Source organism: Nicotiana sylvestris, chromosome 8 (assembly GCF_000393655.2).
Source record: "Nicotiana sylvestris chromosome 8, ASM39365v2, whole genome shotgun sequence".
Taxonomy (NCBI): Eukaryota; Viridiplantae; Streptophyta; class Magnoliopsida; order Solanales; family Solanaceae; genus Nicotiana; species Nicotiana sylvestris.
Genome location: NC_091064.1, coordinates 9253979 through 9272154, shown reverse-complemented (window position 1 = coordinate 9272154; position 18176 = coordinate 9253979). Strand labels below are relative to the sequence as shown.

The 18176-nt window shown below is 37.2% G+C and overlaps 1 protein-coding gene across 1 annotated transcript in view; it reads right to left on the bottom strand.

Annotated features, from left to right (window-relative positions):
* Positions 1 to 18176, bottom strand: part of LOC104241290 (protein FORGETTER 1) — a 49388-nt gene that overhangs the window by 16865 nt on the left and 14347 nt on the right. Inside the window, exons 8-17 of the mRNA XM_009796225.2 lie at positions 16231 to 16363; positions 5892 to 5952; positions 5735 to 5816; positions 4921 to 5049; positions 4667 to 4810; positions 4311 to 4410; positions 4103 to 4228; positions 3366 to 3439; positions 3095 to 3267; positions 2887 to 2980 (exon numbers count right to left, since the gene is read on the bottom strand). Coding sequence (XP_009794527.1) covers positions 2887 to 2980; positions 3095 to 3267; positions 3366 to 3439; positions 4103 to 4228; positions 4311 to 4410; positions 4667 to 4810; positions 4921 to 5049; positions 5735 to 5816; positions 5892 to 5952; positions 16231 to 16363 — 1116 coding nt within the window. The remainder of the gene's footprint in view (positions 1 to 2886; positions 2981 to 3094; positions 3268 to 3365; positions 3440 to 4102; positions 4229 to 4310; positions 4411 to 4666; positions 4811 to 4920; positions 5050 to 5734; positions 5817 to 5891; positions 5953 to 16230; positions 16364 to 18176) is intronic.

Sequence of the window (18176 nt, the reverse complement as noted above, 5' to 3'; positions counted from 1 at the left end):
TTAATCTTGTCTCTAACCCTTAGTATCTTTAATTGTTAATTTACTATTTTAATTTGTTAGTTAATTAGTTAAACACAAGAATCTTAATATCTATAAGTTAGGAATTGTTCAAGCTTGTCTTTTTGGTGATAGTGAACAATTGTAGCTAAACCTTAGTTATATGTGGGATTCGACACTCGACTTTTAGACCGGATTATATTTGCAGTGACCGCTTATCCTTTTTAGGACTAGAGTTGGCCGTGATCAGCCATTACGATCATTACCAGATTTTAAAAAATCGGACCACAATGGGGCACATTTCACCTAGCACGGGAGGGAACTAAACTGAGGCGTAGGACATAAGCACCATGAAGTTTTAATGTTGACACATATAAATTATTAAAATAGAATAAAATTCAATTTTTTTTATAAATTATGCATTAAATTTGGTTATAAGAATTAATATAAGTATCAGCAATATTCTAGAAAACAAAAATGGAAAATTTTTAAAATGGAAAATTTTTAAAGTGGAAAATGAAAACTATGTACGGTTACCCAAAAGGATTTTATTTTGTTTTCCAACAATATTTGCCTTTTGATGGTGGATTGCCCAATTTCACAATTGTTACAACACATATTTTGCTCCGTGTAATTGCTTACACTAACCAACAACTTTTAAGGACTCTTAACCCTTCCATGTGTGGAAGCGCAAGCACTAAACTACATTATCACATAGTCATGGCACCTCCTTCCTCGTGTTCCTTGTTGCAACCTTAATACTTGCCAACCATGACGCCTATATTGCTCGGATACGGGTGCAAATCTAAAGGTCGGATTCGTCATCATATAAATTTTAGGATTCAATAGTATGGATCCCACTGCGAACACAAGTACGGATACGAGTGCCAGGAAATGGCTGATAAATATATAAGAATAATATATATGACAATTAGTTATTTAAAATTGTTGAAATTTAACTTATTTTAGACAACAAAGTGATTTAAATCCATTACTGCTAATAACTTAAAAGAAAAATGACTATTATATAACTATAAGTTGGTATAATTATAATTGTTTTGATAAGGAATATACAGTCAACCCTCTCTATAATAGCCTCGTTTGTTCCGATATTTTTTGGCTTTTATAGTGAATGGTTGTTATACACCTATAACAACATTTGACGTTTAAATATTTTTTGGCTGTTATAGATAAAAATTATCCAAAAATCAATTATTTTTCCTTTTTTAATGTTACATATAAAGGATAAGAAAACTATTCAAATTTAAAATCTCAAAAGATTTGCATATTGCAGTAATTAAATATTGAAAAAAGCTAATACATTATTAATAAATTCATAACTAAACCTATACAAATTTAAACTCTAAGTCAGACATTTTAAAGCTACCTAGAAAAATAAATTATTTCAAGATTGATGGAATAACTTTGTAATTGAAGCTTATTTATTTTGTAGATTTCATTCTCTTAATAATACAATGCTTGAATTGGCGAAGGTTCGTGTCCAAAGCAAAAAAGTATCGAATAGTTTTCCCTTGAAGACAATCTAAGAGCTTAACAGTTAAATTTTCTGTCTAAATATTTTTTGAAATTTGTCCCATGCAAAAGATATCATGTGCAAATCTTCAAATCTTATATATTATGCAAGATAGAAACTTTGTTTAATGGAAAAGATTGTGTGCATATTTTTAGAATTATTAGTCGTAATCTTAAAGATTCTATATGGATGTTATAGAGGGGCAATTTTACAAAGAACGTTCTGCTATAAATATGGATGTTGCAATTATAGGTAAAAAGTTGTTATAGAGAGGTAAAATATAACTTAAAAGGTCAGTTCTGAGAAAAACTTTGACTTTTATAGTGAATAGTTGTTATATGGATGTTGTGAAGAAAACTTGGCTTTATAATTTTTTAGAAACTATGTAAAAAATACTATAAGTCACCATAGTTAGCAATTTAAAATATTCGAAAGTATTTGCAAAAAATGGTTAAAACCGTATTTGACGCTCCAAATAGTAACTACATTACATAAAGTGGAACAAAGGGAGTATAAGCAAAGGAGTCGGAAACTTGGGAAACTAGGGAGTGAAGGGCAAATATCTTGTCTGTGAGGAAAGTGCCTGGGCACTATGCCCGAGCAATTAGGGTGTCTACCTCACATGGAATATGTTTTTAGAGCATATTTAGAATAGTTGTTGAACAACATCACTCCCTAGGTACATGAAAAACCAATACGGCGGGTTTAAAAGCGGGATTAGAAATAAAGAAGCTTTGTCGTGGTCAGAGTGAGCAGTGAGAATTTGCAAGCTAGAGTAGTTCGAGAAAATATTTCTAGTAAGTTATTGTGATTGCGCGAGAGAAAATCGCAGTTAGTGCTCATGATCAGCAAAGAACAAATTGACCAAGTTATAGGTAACGTGGAGAGAAGGATTTCGGCAGTTGGGAAAATCATAACTCTAGGCCTCCTTAATCTTATATTCAACTCTTTGCTTAATTAGTTGATAATTTACTGCATTTCCATTATTTGCAATTAGTTAGTTTAGCCAAACAAAAATCATTATTTGAATATTTTGGAGAATTGATTTGCTTGAATTCTTGTGATATATTAAGTTGTGATTGATGAGTTAATTCCCTATGGGATTCGACTCTGGACTCTTAAACCGAATTATAATTTGCGACGACCGCTAGATAGTTGGGCCTGATCACAATGTATAAAAACTTTACACAGATAGTCAGGTTTCCTTGTTGGTTTTTTGGGGATGTAACCAGGCACAAATCCTTGTGCTATTTTGTTTTAATAATATTTACCATTTCAAAATAAGAGTACACTAAGCACCCAAACCCAACACAGAGAGGGATTACCAAACTCGTATAAGTAGAAAAGGGAAGAACCTGATCGATAATATCATCCAACGGATTGTTTGGAAGATCCAAAGAACGAATTATATCCAAAATTTTGGACCTTCTCTCAACAGCTCCTTCATACCTTAACATCATATAGGTGGTTAGTGTTGGACCTTCCTCAAACACCGAGTGCGATGATCTATGATGAAGCTAAAAAGTGAATATAATCAGAGCAGCACATTTTCACATGTTCCACCTTTTCAAAAGTTCAGTAACATAGGCATGTCTTGCTTGGATATATTCATCTGTCTTTTCCTTGCAAGAATGGCAACACCAATCCGCAGAAACTGACTCTGTAACAGGTGGAATTAAACATGTCGGATGTACAAGTTGGCTACAACAGGAACACTGGAGCAATTTTTTCCTCTCCTACGTGGATGACCACCGATAGCAGTAAGAAGATCAATCCAAAAGAACCAAATAACACACCAAGGGAAATAGGAGATCCAAGATTCAGGGACTAGTACCTCCTCCGAATTACAAATATCACAGATCTGAAATTCATCATCATCGGACTCGGTAGATTCATATTCGGAATCAGCTGTACTTAATAAAAAAAGATTCAGCAGCGAGAAAAATGCCTAGAGCTAATTATATGAAACATCATGTATTTTACTCTGCAAATTATAACAATGCTAAGAGAGTTCGGGACAACTTCAATAGATAATCCAACTTAAACACCTTAATTTTGACTGTGAGTTCGGACATAGAATCTTTAAGTTTTTGAAAATAAAATGTACATATTTGGAAACTACGTAAAATTTAACAATTCAAAATATTTAAAATACATATGAAAAAATTGCAGTAAAAAAAACTTGGTTTGGCTCACGAAACCCAAACACTGCACATAAATTGAGACGGAGGAGGTAGCATACTATGCATAGTTGCATATATACAAACAACTACTAAAAATAAAATAAGATGTATGATAACTCCCCCTAAAATCAATACACTATACAGGATGTTTGAGCATATATATAACCAGAGAATATTGAAAGCATCAATTTTGGACGTGGAAGTAAGTTGTTTCCCAGAATTTCCTTATTTGCAAGAAAATAGTTGGAAATTAATTAACAGCGGATCTGCAAAACATGAAAGGAAACCACCATTGCCTTACCTCAAAAAGCAAAATACCCAAATGGAATAGAGAGGCATAATTAACAAATAAAGAGGTAAAAACAGAATTCAGGGATTAGGGATTAACTATCTGATTCTTCATCACTCCTCTGATCACTCGTTTGCCATTTAGCAGCTTTTCTCACTCTCCCTCTAAATGATACACCAGGTGTTGCAGAGTGTCTCTTTCGTTGAAGCTCTTTGACACTTTCCTCTATGCATGAATTAGAAAGGTAAGCAAAATTGTGGGCATTGGAGGAAGATACACAAAGCCATTACAGAAACCATGCACATACCAGGAAGTGGTTCAGGTTTTTCAGGCAATGGATAATTCTCTTCTACAAATTTAAGTAACAACTCACGAGGTCCAGAAACAAAATCATCAAGTTCAAGACCCTATCAAGATTTCAAAAAAACACAAGAAGATGGGTTAAAGAACACAATTTTCATATCTGACTTTCTTATCTTTTTTTAAAAAATTTCATTAAATAAGTACCAAGGAGGTACTGAAAGCATAAAATCTACAGCATAGCTGTACTAATTACAATCTCAAAACTATGTGACTTGGCTTATCCTTCGAACCTGAATAAAAAAGTGTTTAGGAAAATGTAAATACAGAGAGAAGAAACATGATACAAGCCATGTGACTTACATATTTAGAAACAGCTTCCTCTGTTCTTGCTTCTCCAGTGCTCTGAAGTCCTACGACTACACATTTACTTTCTGCTAGTGCTTCCTTTGCGATTCGAACTACCGCAGGCACCTTAGCGGACATACACATGTGTCTAAAGAAGCGCTACATTTGAGAACAGGAAAAAGGAGGCAACTGAGACATATATCTCTTATAACATAAAGACATTGCTTTCATAAAGTAGCTTCTGAGCCATAAAAACAGAGATCTAAAACCTGATGATTAGCCCAGTAAAGTCTCCAGAGCTGATTAGAAGAGGGCTTATCATCACTGAGAAATACACCAGCTGACAGCAACTCCACTCTAAGCTCGGCCCAGAACTCAGCTGCCTTTTTATACATGTCCTGAGAACATAACATAAAGGAAGACCTTCATTACGCTCGGGGGTATGCACCAGAAAAGCAGTACATGCTTCTTTAAAAATATACGTGAAATCAAAAAACACTGAAGCTTAAAACAACAAATTACAATCACAATTCATGAAGAAAATGGCAGAATATTTTGGCAATTCCAATTCTTCATATCTCCCAGCCCCTGAATAAGCTAAAGAAGAAAAAAGCATCTTTCCCATTTAAAACATAGAACAAATAAATGAAGTATCAAAACCCAAATGCATATCTAGTTGATATATCAAGAAAAACAATAGACTGCATAGTAAAGATCAAGTACATTGTTACTTTGTTCTCTTTCAAGGATCGATAAAGACCCTCCAGGAAATTATCCTATTAAGCAATACAAAGCGGTAAATGACTTCGGAATCAAGCCACATCAAATAAAGTAACTATGGCAGGGGATATGCTCCAATAAAAGGAATACAAAGCTCTAGTGCAAGGCATATAAGCAGTTCTGACACTATTCTGCCACTACAATAGGTAGGAAGACAGGGATTCAATTTCTCACACCTTGTAGCACTTGTGTGATTTCATTCTGAACCAGTGTGAACAAGAAACCACATCTTACCAATGATCACCCCCCCCCCCACCCCCCACCCCCGGAAAAAACAAAAGAAAAGAAAAACACACACCATACCTGCATCTTGGCCTCTAAAGGTACTTCAACAACTTCAAACTCTGCGCCTTTGTAGCTAAGTGTACGACACACATACATACCCCTAATACGTCAAGAGGTTAGATAGTATTTACATAGACTGACTTGATAACTTAGACATACATAGCCCACAAGAAACCTTGCTTTCATGTCCATGGCAACAAGTTCAAGTGCCCCGACACCACCTTTCTCCATTGCACCTGTGATATCCAAAGAGAAAAAGAGGTGAAAACAGAATCAGCTTTAAAAGTTTAGACATCTACATTTTAAGCCACCACACATACAAATAGAGCTTAAGAAATAAAATCATAAAAGGCAGTCTCAGTCCAATTTTATTTCCCCTAATTACAATTTAAAAAGTCAAAAATATCTTCTTTGGCCACTAACTACATATCTTCTTGGACACTTTACTTTCTAACATTTGAGTTTGGTTGTGCTTTTTTTCCAATTTTGATCATAAAAGTTTTAGTTTTAAAGGAATTAACTGAATGGATGTGAGAATCAATATAAAGTTTGTCAATTTGATAGGTGTTAACCACACAAGTCACTCTTATTTTGTGATAGATCTGCTTTCTTTTTTGGGTTTCTTCTCAAGCATGTTTACATTTCTGTAGTATATTTTCGCATCTTCAGCAAAGGGGCTTGGACCCTTCCACGCCTACTTAGTTGAAGTGAGAATTTAGCGAGAATTTTATCTGTTGATTGATCCAGGTGAGAAATGAGAAACCACCCAACAAAATTGCAAAGTCTACACACTGACTCACTGGCTAAAGGTGACTGTTAACATTTCAAGAAGATGATAAGTGTTGCTATTCAAAATTATGTATAATACAGGCTAAGCCGGGAGAAACTATCCAATTTTCTGTCACATACAAATCTTTCAATTTACACCAAAAAAGCTAATTGTTGTAAACATGACACAACCACATATAGATCTTCCAAATTACATCAAAAAGCTAAATGTTGTAGCTTAGACTAAGTATAGTTGTTCCTTCAAAACTCTATCATCGATTAAAAGCTAATATGATTGTTGTTTCTTGTTCCAGCGTGTCATATAATTTTCAGCTGCTGTAGCGCTGCTAGTTCCATTAAATTCTCAACTTCATTTGATTTATACTTCAACTTGAATCCGCCTTGGATCCATGACTTTACAAAATGTAAAGCTTGAGTGCTCTCATAGGGTGTTGAAAACGTCTGTTTATCTATCTTATCACATTTGTTGCAGAAAAGGTCTTCCGGCGCCAAAGCAATTGCTTGTCCAACCAACAAGTCCCGAGCCATCACTCGCTGCTAGTTCTATTAAATTCTCAACTTCAGTTGATTTATACTTCAACTTGAATCCGCCTTGGATCCATGACTTTACAATATGTAAAGCTTGAGTGCTCTCATAGGGTGTTGAAAACGTCTGTTTATATATCTTATCACGTTTGTTGCAGAAAAGGTCTTCTGGCGCCAAAGCAGTTGCTTGTCCAACCAACAAGTCCCGAGCCATCACTAATTACCTAAGTGGTTCGGACTCGGGTACGGGTATCCAATACGGAGACGGATCCGAGTATCGGATTCGGCGAAATCTAAATTTTAAGATTCGGGGGTGCGGATCCAGATATGGATACGGGTGCAGGGATTCAGCTAATAAAAAATAGAGCTATAAAATATTGTAAATTTTGAGAGATATTCAATGAAAAACTTACATGAATATTGTACATAGATCTCCCCCCCTAAGAACCGCACGTGCGAGTTCCCCCGCATACGGCTCAAGTAGCGAAGGCCCTACCTTGGCCGAAAATGCCGCCTACACCCCCAAGAAGCCTTTTGTGACTTTTTGGATGGGATCTCAGCAGGAAATGCGAAGGTTGCAACAAGCCGGTCGGCCAAAGAGTACTGATTCATATGGAATTAGAACGACCCGGCGATCAAATTCTTGGTGGGAATCATCAACTTTATAATGTTTTAATAACAGCTCATTTGGTGTCAAGGTAATAGCTATGAATAGTCATCGACTTCTGGGAAAGCCTTGATTGATATGAGAAAGATGCGCTCAAGCGCCCAACCTATTAAAGGGGCTTGGGCTCGAAAGCCGACCTTACTCAACAAGCACCTTTCTTAGTAAGGTTCCTTGCTTCCACTCATTGAAGATTCTATCTACAAAAGAAGGTCAATGGGGGATACTCAAATTGCTCTCACTGACACCAGAGAAGGTGAGGTCCTAACAGATGATGAGATTCTCAATCGATTTGATCGAATTTCAAAAAGTCTTTCTCACTATTCAGAACAGTGAAGCTTTCGATCACGATCTTCTCGCCTCACCAAGATGGATATTATTCTTTCATTCTCCTAAATCTATTTTATTTTTTATTTTGAGAAATCAAAATCTCAATTTTTCTCCCAAATTTGTCGATGGGCTCCGGTCAAAGTGTCTGAAGTCAGTTGACCAAATCCGGAACGTATCGCGCTCCTGTCCCCGTCCCGATACGAGACTGGGACGGCACCAAAATCGAAGAGTCCGCGCAACTTAGCTGATTGCCATGGGTAGCTTTTGCTTTTCACCTTCAATCAGTCCAAGACATTCATTGACATTATAGTTGCAGGCTCTTTTAGATATTGGCTCAGCTCATGTGGTAGAGAACCTTGTCCCACGTTTTATCCTCGTTTCACGTTTCTTACAAGCAATTTCCTATGCAAAAGAAACACTTCATCTTCTAGCTCATGTGCAGCGTAAGAACTGGTGACAAAAGAAAAATTGCAGGCGGAAAGTTTCTGATGAAATGGCTTTTGGCTTCCCTCAAGTACTTTTTGGATTAAAACTTTTAGGAATGAGATCAAGCTTTATTCTTGGATAAAGAATGACAATCATATAGGTGAAGACATTGAAAACCTAGCCAATATAGCTTTAGGCTTTTGTGGCGATATCCTCAGCACCACACTTGAGACAACCAAGGTTGTCTTGACTACAGGCACCTTCAGATGATATGTTATCCATGAGGAAAAGAACCGAACTAATTGTTAGTACTTTATCTGTGCATAATCCATTGATGGTGTTATAGAAGGTTTTTAAATATGCATGCAAGATATTCACATCATTCTTCTCCACCATCTTTAGGAGCACCCTACCGCCTAGTAGTTCATCATACTTTTGGACAATAATTTTTATTTGAGTTATCTGCCTACATGGAGAAAATCCGCAGATTAAATGTAAAAGCAAAAAAATATTCATTTATTGTCTTTCCTCCTAAAGATAGTGTTTGTAAACGTCGTTTTTTCTTAAAAGGGTAAATGGCATTCAGGCAGTTAAATCATCTGAAAAATATAATTCAGGCAATTGGTTTGGTTTATTTTCTCATGGATAACATATTATCTCAAGGTGCCTGTAAAGTCTCTCAAGGCAGCCTTGGCTAGCTCAAGAGTGTTGCTGAGGATATCGCTACAAAAGCACAAAGCTATATTGACCAAGTTTTCAATGTCTTCACATTTATGACTATCATTCCTTATCCAAGAATAAAGCTTGATCTCACTCCTAAAAGTCTCAAGTCCAAAAAGTACTTGAGGGAAGCCAAAAGTCATTTCATTAGAAACTATTCCACCAGCCATTTTCCTTTTGTCACCAGTTTTGACGTTGCACAGGAGCTAGAAATTGAAGGAAGTGTTTCTTTTGCAAAGGAAATTGCCCGTAAGAAACGTGAGACAAAAATAAAACATGGGACAAGATCCGCTGCCACAAATGAGCTGATCCAATATTTAAAAGACCTTGCATCTATACTGTCGACGGATGCCTTGGACTGGTAGAAGGTGAAAAGCAGAAGCTACCCACGGTTGTCAGTGATGGCTCGGGAATTGTTGGCTGGACATGCAACTGCTTTGATGTAGCAAAGGTGATTAGATAGATAAACGGACATTTTCAACACCCTATAAGGGCACTCAAGCTTTGCATTATGTAAAGTAAACGTGGATTCAAGTTGAAGTATAAATCAATTGAAATTGAGAATTTAATGGAACTAGCAGCACTACAACAGCTGAAAATTATATGAGATGAGGAAACAAGAAACAACAATCGTGATAGGTTTTAGTTGATGAAAGATGTTTTGAAGGAATATCTATACCTAGTCTAAGATACAAAGCTTACAACAATTAGCTTCTGGGTGTAAATTGAAAGATCTATATGTGGTTGTATCATGCTTACAACAATTAACTTTTTTGTGTAAATTGAAAGATCTGTATGTGGCAGAAAATTGGATATTCAGTCCAGGCTTAGCCTGAATTGTACATAATTTTTGCATCGGAGCATTTATCATCTTTTTGAAAGTAGCAGAAATGAGGATGTTGCGATGGATGTGTGAGCATACCAGAAAAGATAAGATTAGGAATGAATATATTAATGACAAAGTGGGTGTGGCTCCTGTGGAAGAAAAGTTGAGAGAATCGAGGCTAAGATGGTTTGGTCATGTGAAGAGGAGAGACGTTGATGCCCCGGTTAGGAGGTGCGAGAGGTTGCCCGTGGCGAGTCAAAGGAGGGGTAAAGGGAGGCTTAAAAAAACTGGGGTGAGGTGATTAGGCAGGACATGGCTCTGCTCCAGCTTACCGAGGACATGACCCTCGATAGAAAGGTGTGGAGGTTGAAAATTAGAGTGGTGAGTTAATATACAATCTAGAGTTTTGCCTTGTCTTACCAATAGTAGTAGTAATAGTGGGGTACCTTCCTATTCCGAGCCCATTGTTTCTATACGGTATGTCAGTATTAGCAGTAGTATTGGCACTATTCTTGTAGTTTCATATCCCTGGATCTCTGTCATTATTCGTTGTACTATTTGCTTGCACTGTTTTATTATATTGTTGTTGCTATTGTTTCTCTATTGCTCCATTTTTAACGTTCTTAAGCCGAGTCGTTTGGAAACAGTCTCTCTACCTTCATAGGTAGGGGTAAGGTCTGCGTACACACTACCCTCCCAGACCCCACTTGTGGGATTCCACCGGGTTGTTGTTGTTGTAGCACTTATCTTCTTGAAGTGTTAACGACCACCTTTAACCAGTGAGTCTCTATATAGAGTTTGCACTTTTGTTGGGTGATTTTTCGTTTCTCACATGGACCAATCAAAAGATAAAATTCTCACTTCAACTAAGTAGATATGGAAGAGACCAAGTCCCTTTGCTGAAGATGCAAAAATATAAACATGCTCGACAAGAAACCAAAAAAGAAAGCGGAGAACTATAGCACATCAAAAAAAGAAAGCAGAGACCTACTTGAGATGGAAAAAGAAATTAAAGGGAAGCTAGAAAAATGGGTAAGGACTAAGGAAAGTGACTCATTCTTTTGCTAGTCTGACGAGCATGCTGAATCAGAACTGGAACAGAGTCCGGTAAATTTCACTGGTGAACTAATACATAGTCATGAAGGTATTGAAAAGGAAGTCATTTATAGAAGCTTATTGGGTTCTGCAACAGATAAATTGCTTGCTATTAATCCTAGTATAATGAAAGAAGGTAGGGTCCTTGACAGGAGCCATGAGTTGCTGCTAACTACCCCTGTTACCAAAAAAAAAAAAAAGTGTATCAAGCTCTAAAGGATATTGATGATTTAAAGGCACTTGGTTGTGATGGGTTCAATGCACACTTCTTCAAGAAGGCTTGGGCTATAATTGGTGATGCAACTACAGACGTTGTTGCCCATTTCTTCTCAACAGGTATCCTATATAAGACCATTTATTGCACCACTGTTAAACTTATTCACAAGGTACCAAACCCTCCAGAATATAAGAGTTTAGACCTATATCATGTTGTACTACATTTATATAAACTCATTTCTAATATCCTCATAAAAAGAATGCAGCATGTCAGTGTTGTTAAAGGCGAAAAGCTCTAAAAAGCACTTCAAGTCTGCTGGGGCTTTAAGCTCAGAACGCACTTAAAGTGTGGGCTTTAGTAAAACAAGGTGCAATGAAGGAGAAATATAATATATATATATATGTGTGTGTGTGTAATTCAATAATAAAGTAAAATATTCATTCATAATGTTTTCCTACATGGCTAATACACTTATTGTCCGACTACCCCAGTGGATTTAGTACCGCTTGATTTACAACAGAACTCATGGGCAATGAGGTGCATGTTTTAGTGCTTTGCCTTAGGCTAAAGCGCAACTTAAGCGAAGCGAAGAACCCTCCCTGAGCTTCAAGGCTTAAGTGCGCCTTAAATGAGCCTTTGACAACACTGCAGCATGTGATGGATATTTTGGTTGATACTAGTTAGTCTTTCTTTGTACATAGAAGGGTTATCACTGACATTATCATTCTTAGCCATAAGTTGGTTAAAGGGTATGGGAGAAAGTGTGTATCTCCTAGTTGTATATTAAATATAGATTTGAGGAAAGTCTATGATTCTATTGAGTGAAGCTATTTGGAGCAGCTTCTTGTGTGTCTTAATTCCGTGAAACCTTTGTCCGCTGGATTATGACTTCAGTGACCTCTGTGTCATATTCAATCCTTATTAATGGTGCACATGTTCCTCCTTTCCAAGCAAAGGAAGGTATAAGACAGGGTGATCTCTGGTGCCCTTTTCTTTTTGTGTTGGCTATGGAGTAATTGACCCGACCATTGAAAACCTTAAGATTGCAGCCTTATTTCAACTTCCATCCTATACATGCAAAGCTGCAGCTTATTCAGTTTGGATTTGCAGATATCTATTGTTGTTCTACAGGGGTAATCTCATTTCAGTTCAAATGCTCTTAAAATGTTTCAAGTCCTTCTCTCAGTCTTCTGGCCTAATTGCAAATGTTGATAAAAGCTCTACTTACCCTGGGAAAGGGGGTAATCCATATGATCAAATTGCTCTCATACAAGCTTTGGGGTTCACTAAGGGTGAATTGCTTGTTAGATACTTGGTGGTTCCTCTTAGCCAAAAAATGTGGTCCAGTTGATTGAAACAACTTGTAGAAGATTTTTGTGGACTGGGATATTAAGTGTCCAAGAAAGCATTAATAGCTTGGGATAAGCTATGCTGCCCAAAAACTACTGGTGGAGTTAATTTTATGGTTATACAGACTTGGAATAAGGCTGCAATTTGTAAGTACTTTTGAGTCTGAGTAAGAAGGACAAATTATGGGTTAGGTCGCTGCACATCTTCTATGTGAAGGGTAGCCAGGTATGGGGAGCACAAGCAAAACAGGCCTCATGGGTGGTACAAAAGATCTTGAAGGAGAAAAAGAATCTTGTATTAACTGGCTTCAGGGAATTTGATATGCAACAGAGGTAATTTCTCTGTTAAAAAACTGAATGTGAAAGCTCAGAGGTGAATTCCCAAAAGTTGAGGGGAGAAAACTGGTCTGCAATAAGGGGCCCTAAAGTGGAGCTTTATAAAGATTACTTACAAAGACCAACTATCTGTTATTTTATAGTTTATTTACAATTTTTATTATTGCCATAATTATTGCCCTTCCCACTTATTTGTTGTCACTTACAGTGCTGATCTTATTTGCATGTTTTCTATTGTTGTTACAGATCTTTTGTTTTTGAGCCGAGGGTCTTCCGGAAACAGCCTCTCTACCCTCATGGGTAGGGGTAAGGTCTGCGTACACTCTACCCTCCCCAAACCCCACTAGTGGGATTATTACTAGGGTGGTGTTGTTGTACTTACAAAGACCAACTAGCACAGTGGGGGACTGTAAAAGAGTTGGTCTGTCCTTTATGTTATGTTGCCAACGAAGACATTGAGCACCTGCTCTTTGAGTGTATGCTCTCTACTATCATATGGAGGAAGATGTTACATTGGCAAGGAATTGGTCTGAGTCAATGGCAACATTTGCATGGGCAACAAGGCATGCTAAGGAAAGAGTATAAAGTGTTGTGCTAATTAACGAAACTAACAAAGGCGTAAACCAAAAGTTTGAACTATGAAGAAGCACTCTAGAGAGTAACGGACTTGGGATAAAGAGTTGTAAGACCGACTATATGCACTGGAAATTAGTTACATCCAGTGTTATCAAAGGCGAAAAGTGCAAAAAAAACTCTAAGGTCCGTTGGGGCTTTAAGTGCAAAGCGCAAATAAAGCGTGGGCTTTAATGAAAAAAGGCGCAACTTGAGAAAAAGTAAAAATATGTATATGTAGTCCAACATTAATAATTATAAGCAGGAATAACAAATATACGGACAAAGAAATTGGAAAAAAATTACGAAAAAAGTAAAATATCAATTGTTTAATGTCGCTTTTACAGGATTACACTCATTGGCAAGGAAAAGTATGCCTTAGAGCCGTGATGAAATACTAAAGCGCACACAAAGCGAGGCGAAGCGCTCAACATCTTTTGAGCCTCGCTTCAGGGCTTAAGCGCGCTTTAAGCGCGCCTTTGACAACACTGGTTACAGTTAAGAATTAGGAGATTATTTAAAACAGAAAGAGCTCACTCCTTTTATTAATTATAAACACTATTCAGACCCTAGCGTGCTTGAGGGAATAATCAAGAAATTTATTCCCCCAAATTTCTTCTTTCTCTTTTCTTTACATGGTATTAGAGCCAATATCAAATGAGTTGTTATTGATTTTATGTTGGATCCTATACATACTTTCTTCCTGCATCATTTATGATGTAGCTCTTTCTGACCAACATGTTTTTTCTTCTGGACATAACTCTTGCGGCCTTATGACTTCTTACCTTCGATTTTGTTGTATTGAGTCTTAGGGTTGTTCTTTATGTTGCCCATCTTTGGCATCTTCGACTCTTTGCCCTTGCCTAGACCTTGATTGTGCCTGAAGACCACTAAGGATTGGGCCTCCACTATAGCTTGATCAATGTCAGCGACTTTCCGACACTATAACTCCACCGCCCAGTTTGCAACCCATCCATGAAGTGGAACAAGTCATCGCCACTTAGATTGGGAATTTGAAGCATAAGGGCGGTAAACTCCTTGATACAATCGCGAATTCTCCCTGTCTGATTCAGCTCTCCAAACTTGGGCCTTGCTTCATAAAAGGGCATTGTTGGGGAAGAATTGCTAGTGCCCTTCTTGGCAACAACACCTTGGTTAACATTGGCTTGAGTGTTACCAGTGTTTATTTCCTTCTCCTGTGCTATTCTCATAGTACGACCTCTGCTTTGATAACAACTTGTCACGTCCTTAATCCTAAACTAAGCGTACGTGTGCCACTTAACAAGTAGTTCACACTTGCAAGGTTAAGCCAGCCTTTAAGATAGGTTGGTTGTCCAAAGGGGAAGCTAGATAGGCACAAGTGGCATGATGATTTGGCGGGCCATCAAAATGTGCTCCTTTTTTAATCCTCATGTTCCATATCTGTACTTTTGGGAAACAACAAAGCGCGTCTTTTATGTCCCAGTTAAAGAGATTTGTGTTTTCATGATATTCAGGTTTTAGCTGCTTTAGCAGCCCACATAATTCAGATTTTAGCTATTTCTAACATCAAATTATACGTATTTATATTTATGTTCTTTTTCTCCTCATGCATTCAGATGGAGGAAAAGCAGAGCTAAAAATTCTCCCCATGCATGCCTAGTCCGAAACCAGAATGGTGAGAAGCCAATACCTCCATTATTTTAGTTGAAAAATGGTTAAAATAAATCATACTAAAATATGGACACAAGCCTGGTGAAACACTAGATTAATAGCTCTCTCAAAAAGTAACAAAGATGGTACTCTTTTATCTCCTCCACAAAAAATTGCTGAAACTACCACAACTAGTAGGCATTTGGCCATAGATTCCAAATATTTTTTCACTTTATTTGGAATTTATGACGTTGGAGTTGAAGATGGAGTTATGTTTGGTTATACTTTTTGCAAAGGAGAGAAGAGAACACTTTATTTGAAATTTATGAAGATGGAGTTGGAAAACATGTTTGGAGCACTTCTCCAAATTTGGAATCTAACTCCAAGTAAGGTCTGCTTACACACTACCCTCTTCAGACCCCACTAGTGGGATTACACTGAGGTGGTTGTTGTTGTTGGAATCCAGCTCCAAGTTCAATTTGGAAATTTCCTAACCAAACATTGATTTTGAATTTTGAAATAAAGTGAAAAATTATTCCGGGAAATAGTGAATAATTCTCATGGCCAAAAGGCTCCTTGGTATCAAGTATCATATTCCCACTAAGCACGTATCCAGCCAAGTGTAAACTTAGAGTAATTGTGGATGCAAACAAAGCAATCAATAATCTACCACAGCATGACATAACCACTGATATATCATCTTCAAATTCTTACCTTTTTCTCTTGCATCTAGGGCCGCTATATGAACTAGTTTTAATACATTAGGATAAAACTTACTTTTAAAAGTCATTGAAAGTGAGATGACTCAGGTAGTTATAACTTCATGATCAATAAAACTTCGCCAGGAATACAAGCACTTCCTTAGTGCTGGTTTTGCTGTTCATGCTATATTTTCTTTTGCTTACTGATCAAAATTTAAAAAAGAAAAAAAAAAGAGAGAGAGAGAGAGAACTATGCTAAGAAACTGTTGGTTTTAGCAATCAGAAGCCTGACCTAAAAAGTCACGGAAATTGAGAAAAGCAGTTCCAACTCCCCAAAGACCAAGGCGAACCATGTAGGCCATATTGCGAGGCTCAGAAGCACCAGTCGCTGAACAATAAACAACACGAGCTTGAGGAAGACGAGCCTGTAATACAAAATGCAATTAGCTTTTGAATGCCAGTTACTAAGAAAACAAGACAAGCAAAACCAATTTGCTTGGTAGTAATAGTTGTTGATGTGCTACAGATATCAAGAGCAATATGTAGAACGACCCAAAATTGCCTAAGGCAAATAAACCCAACATAGCAGCAAGTCTACTCAAAGATTATGCAAACTTATCAGAAATGACAAGTTTTTTTCACCACTACTGTATTTCTTTTTTTACGAATATGTTGTACAGTGTTCATCACTGAATAAAATCATAGCTTAATGGGGGATTACAGGTGTTGATATTGACCAGACTAGGTTTTGTTCTCTAGCTTCTGTTGCAGGTTATACCACTCAAAGGCTGGCCCCCTAACTTAGGGGTTCTGTTGAGAGGCCTAGATAAAAGTTATTAGAATCCCATGGTGAAACGTAATGCTAAAATGCACAACAAAAGGTAAAGAATCATCATGATTTTCCACGAAAAACATCCAATTATATATACTAATAGGAAAAACTGATCAAAAAAGATTAATACAGGTTAAACAAATATAGCAGGTGAAAAAAATGGACCTCTGGCCGTAACCCAATCCCAAAAGCTAGCTCATGAGGTGAGGATCGCACAAGACTATATGAGGAGACCAAGTTCCCATCCCACATCCGATTGAGGGACAACTCAACACCCCTGCACGCCAAGGCTTGCAAACTGGAGCATGTAAAATATAATATAGGGGCTCAACATCGGATAAACCAAAAATTGGGATGGATATAGGTCTAGCTTTGATACCATGAGAAGAAATTGAAATTGACCCTAACTCAACCTCAAAAGATAGCTTATGAGGTGAGTATTGCCCAAGACCATATAAGGAGATCAAATCCCCATCTCGTTATCAAAAGGATTTTCCGCGTTGTTGGCTCATGAAAAATAATTATGCATGTACGTGAGGGGCATGTTAACTCTCTAACAGCTTAAGCTTCTAGATGAGATAATCACACACTATTCAATATGGCATCAGAGCAAGCAGAGGTGCTAGATTCGAGTCTCGCCGCCACCTATTATCAAAAAGAATTTTCATGTGCTTGACCCACGAAAAGAATCAAGTCCGAACATGAAGGAGTGTGTTGCAAAAACATAATTAACTAAATAAAAGCGCGATCTCCTAAGTTGCTCTGACACGGCAATTTAAGTGTTGCACCCGTATCGACACGACACTAGTATGAGTGCGGCTATGGGATCCGTACCAGATCTGGTCAAACAATTTTGAGTACTTTGACCATAACGAATGGAAAAATTCGAGACGAGATATAATTTGATTCTCAAAATCAAAACTAAAACTCAGGTAAATTTGAAGAAAATAACATATTTTATCTAGGAAATCAATCATTTACTAATCTACAACTAGAGAATAAAAAAGAAATCCACACTTTACAAGCTCTACGTAAGTATTCCACAAAAAATTTCATAATTTAGAGATATTTTTATATTTTTGAATTATTTTAGCCGGATCCCCGCACCAGTATCCGTACTAAGATCCATATCGCCAAACCTTGGAATTTACATTTCGAAGGATCCGACCTCTAGATCTGCACCCATATCGGGCACTCGCACCGGTGTCCGAGCAACTTAGGCGATCTCTAACAAAGCTTATAGACGAGATGATCACACACTTCTCACATTTCTCCTTCCAAATAATCCACATAAGCACTAAGCAGTTACTTCTCATGCCATGTTTCTCTATCTCTTCGAAAACCTTACCCAATATACCATCAAGAAATGAAGTAAAAGAACGTTAATATATTCCCATGCTACTTAA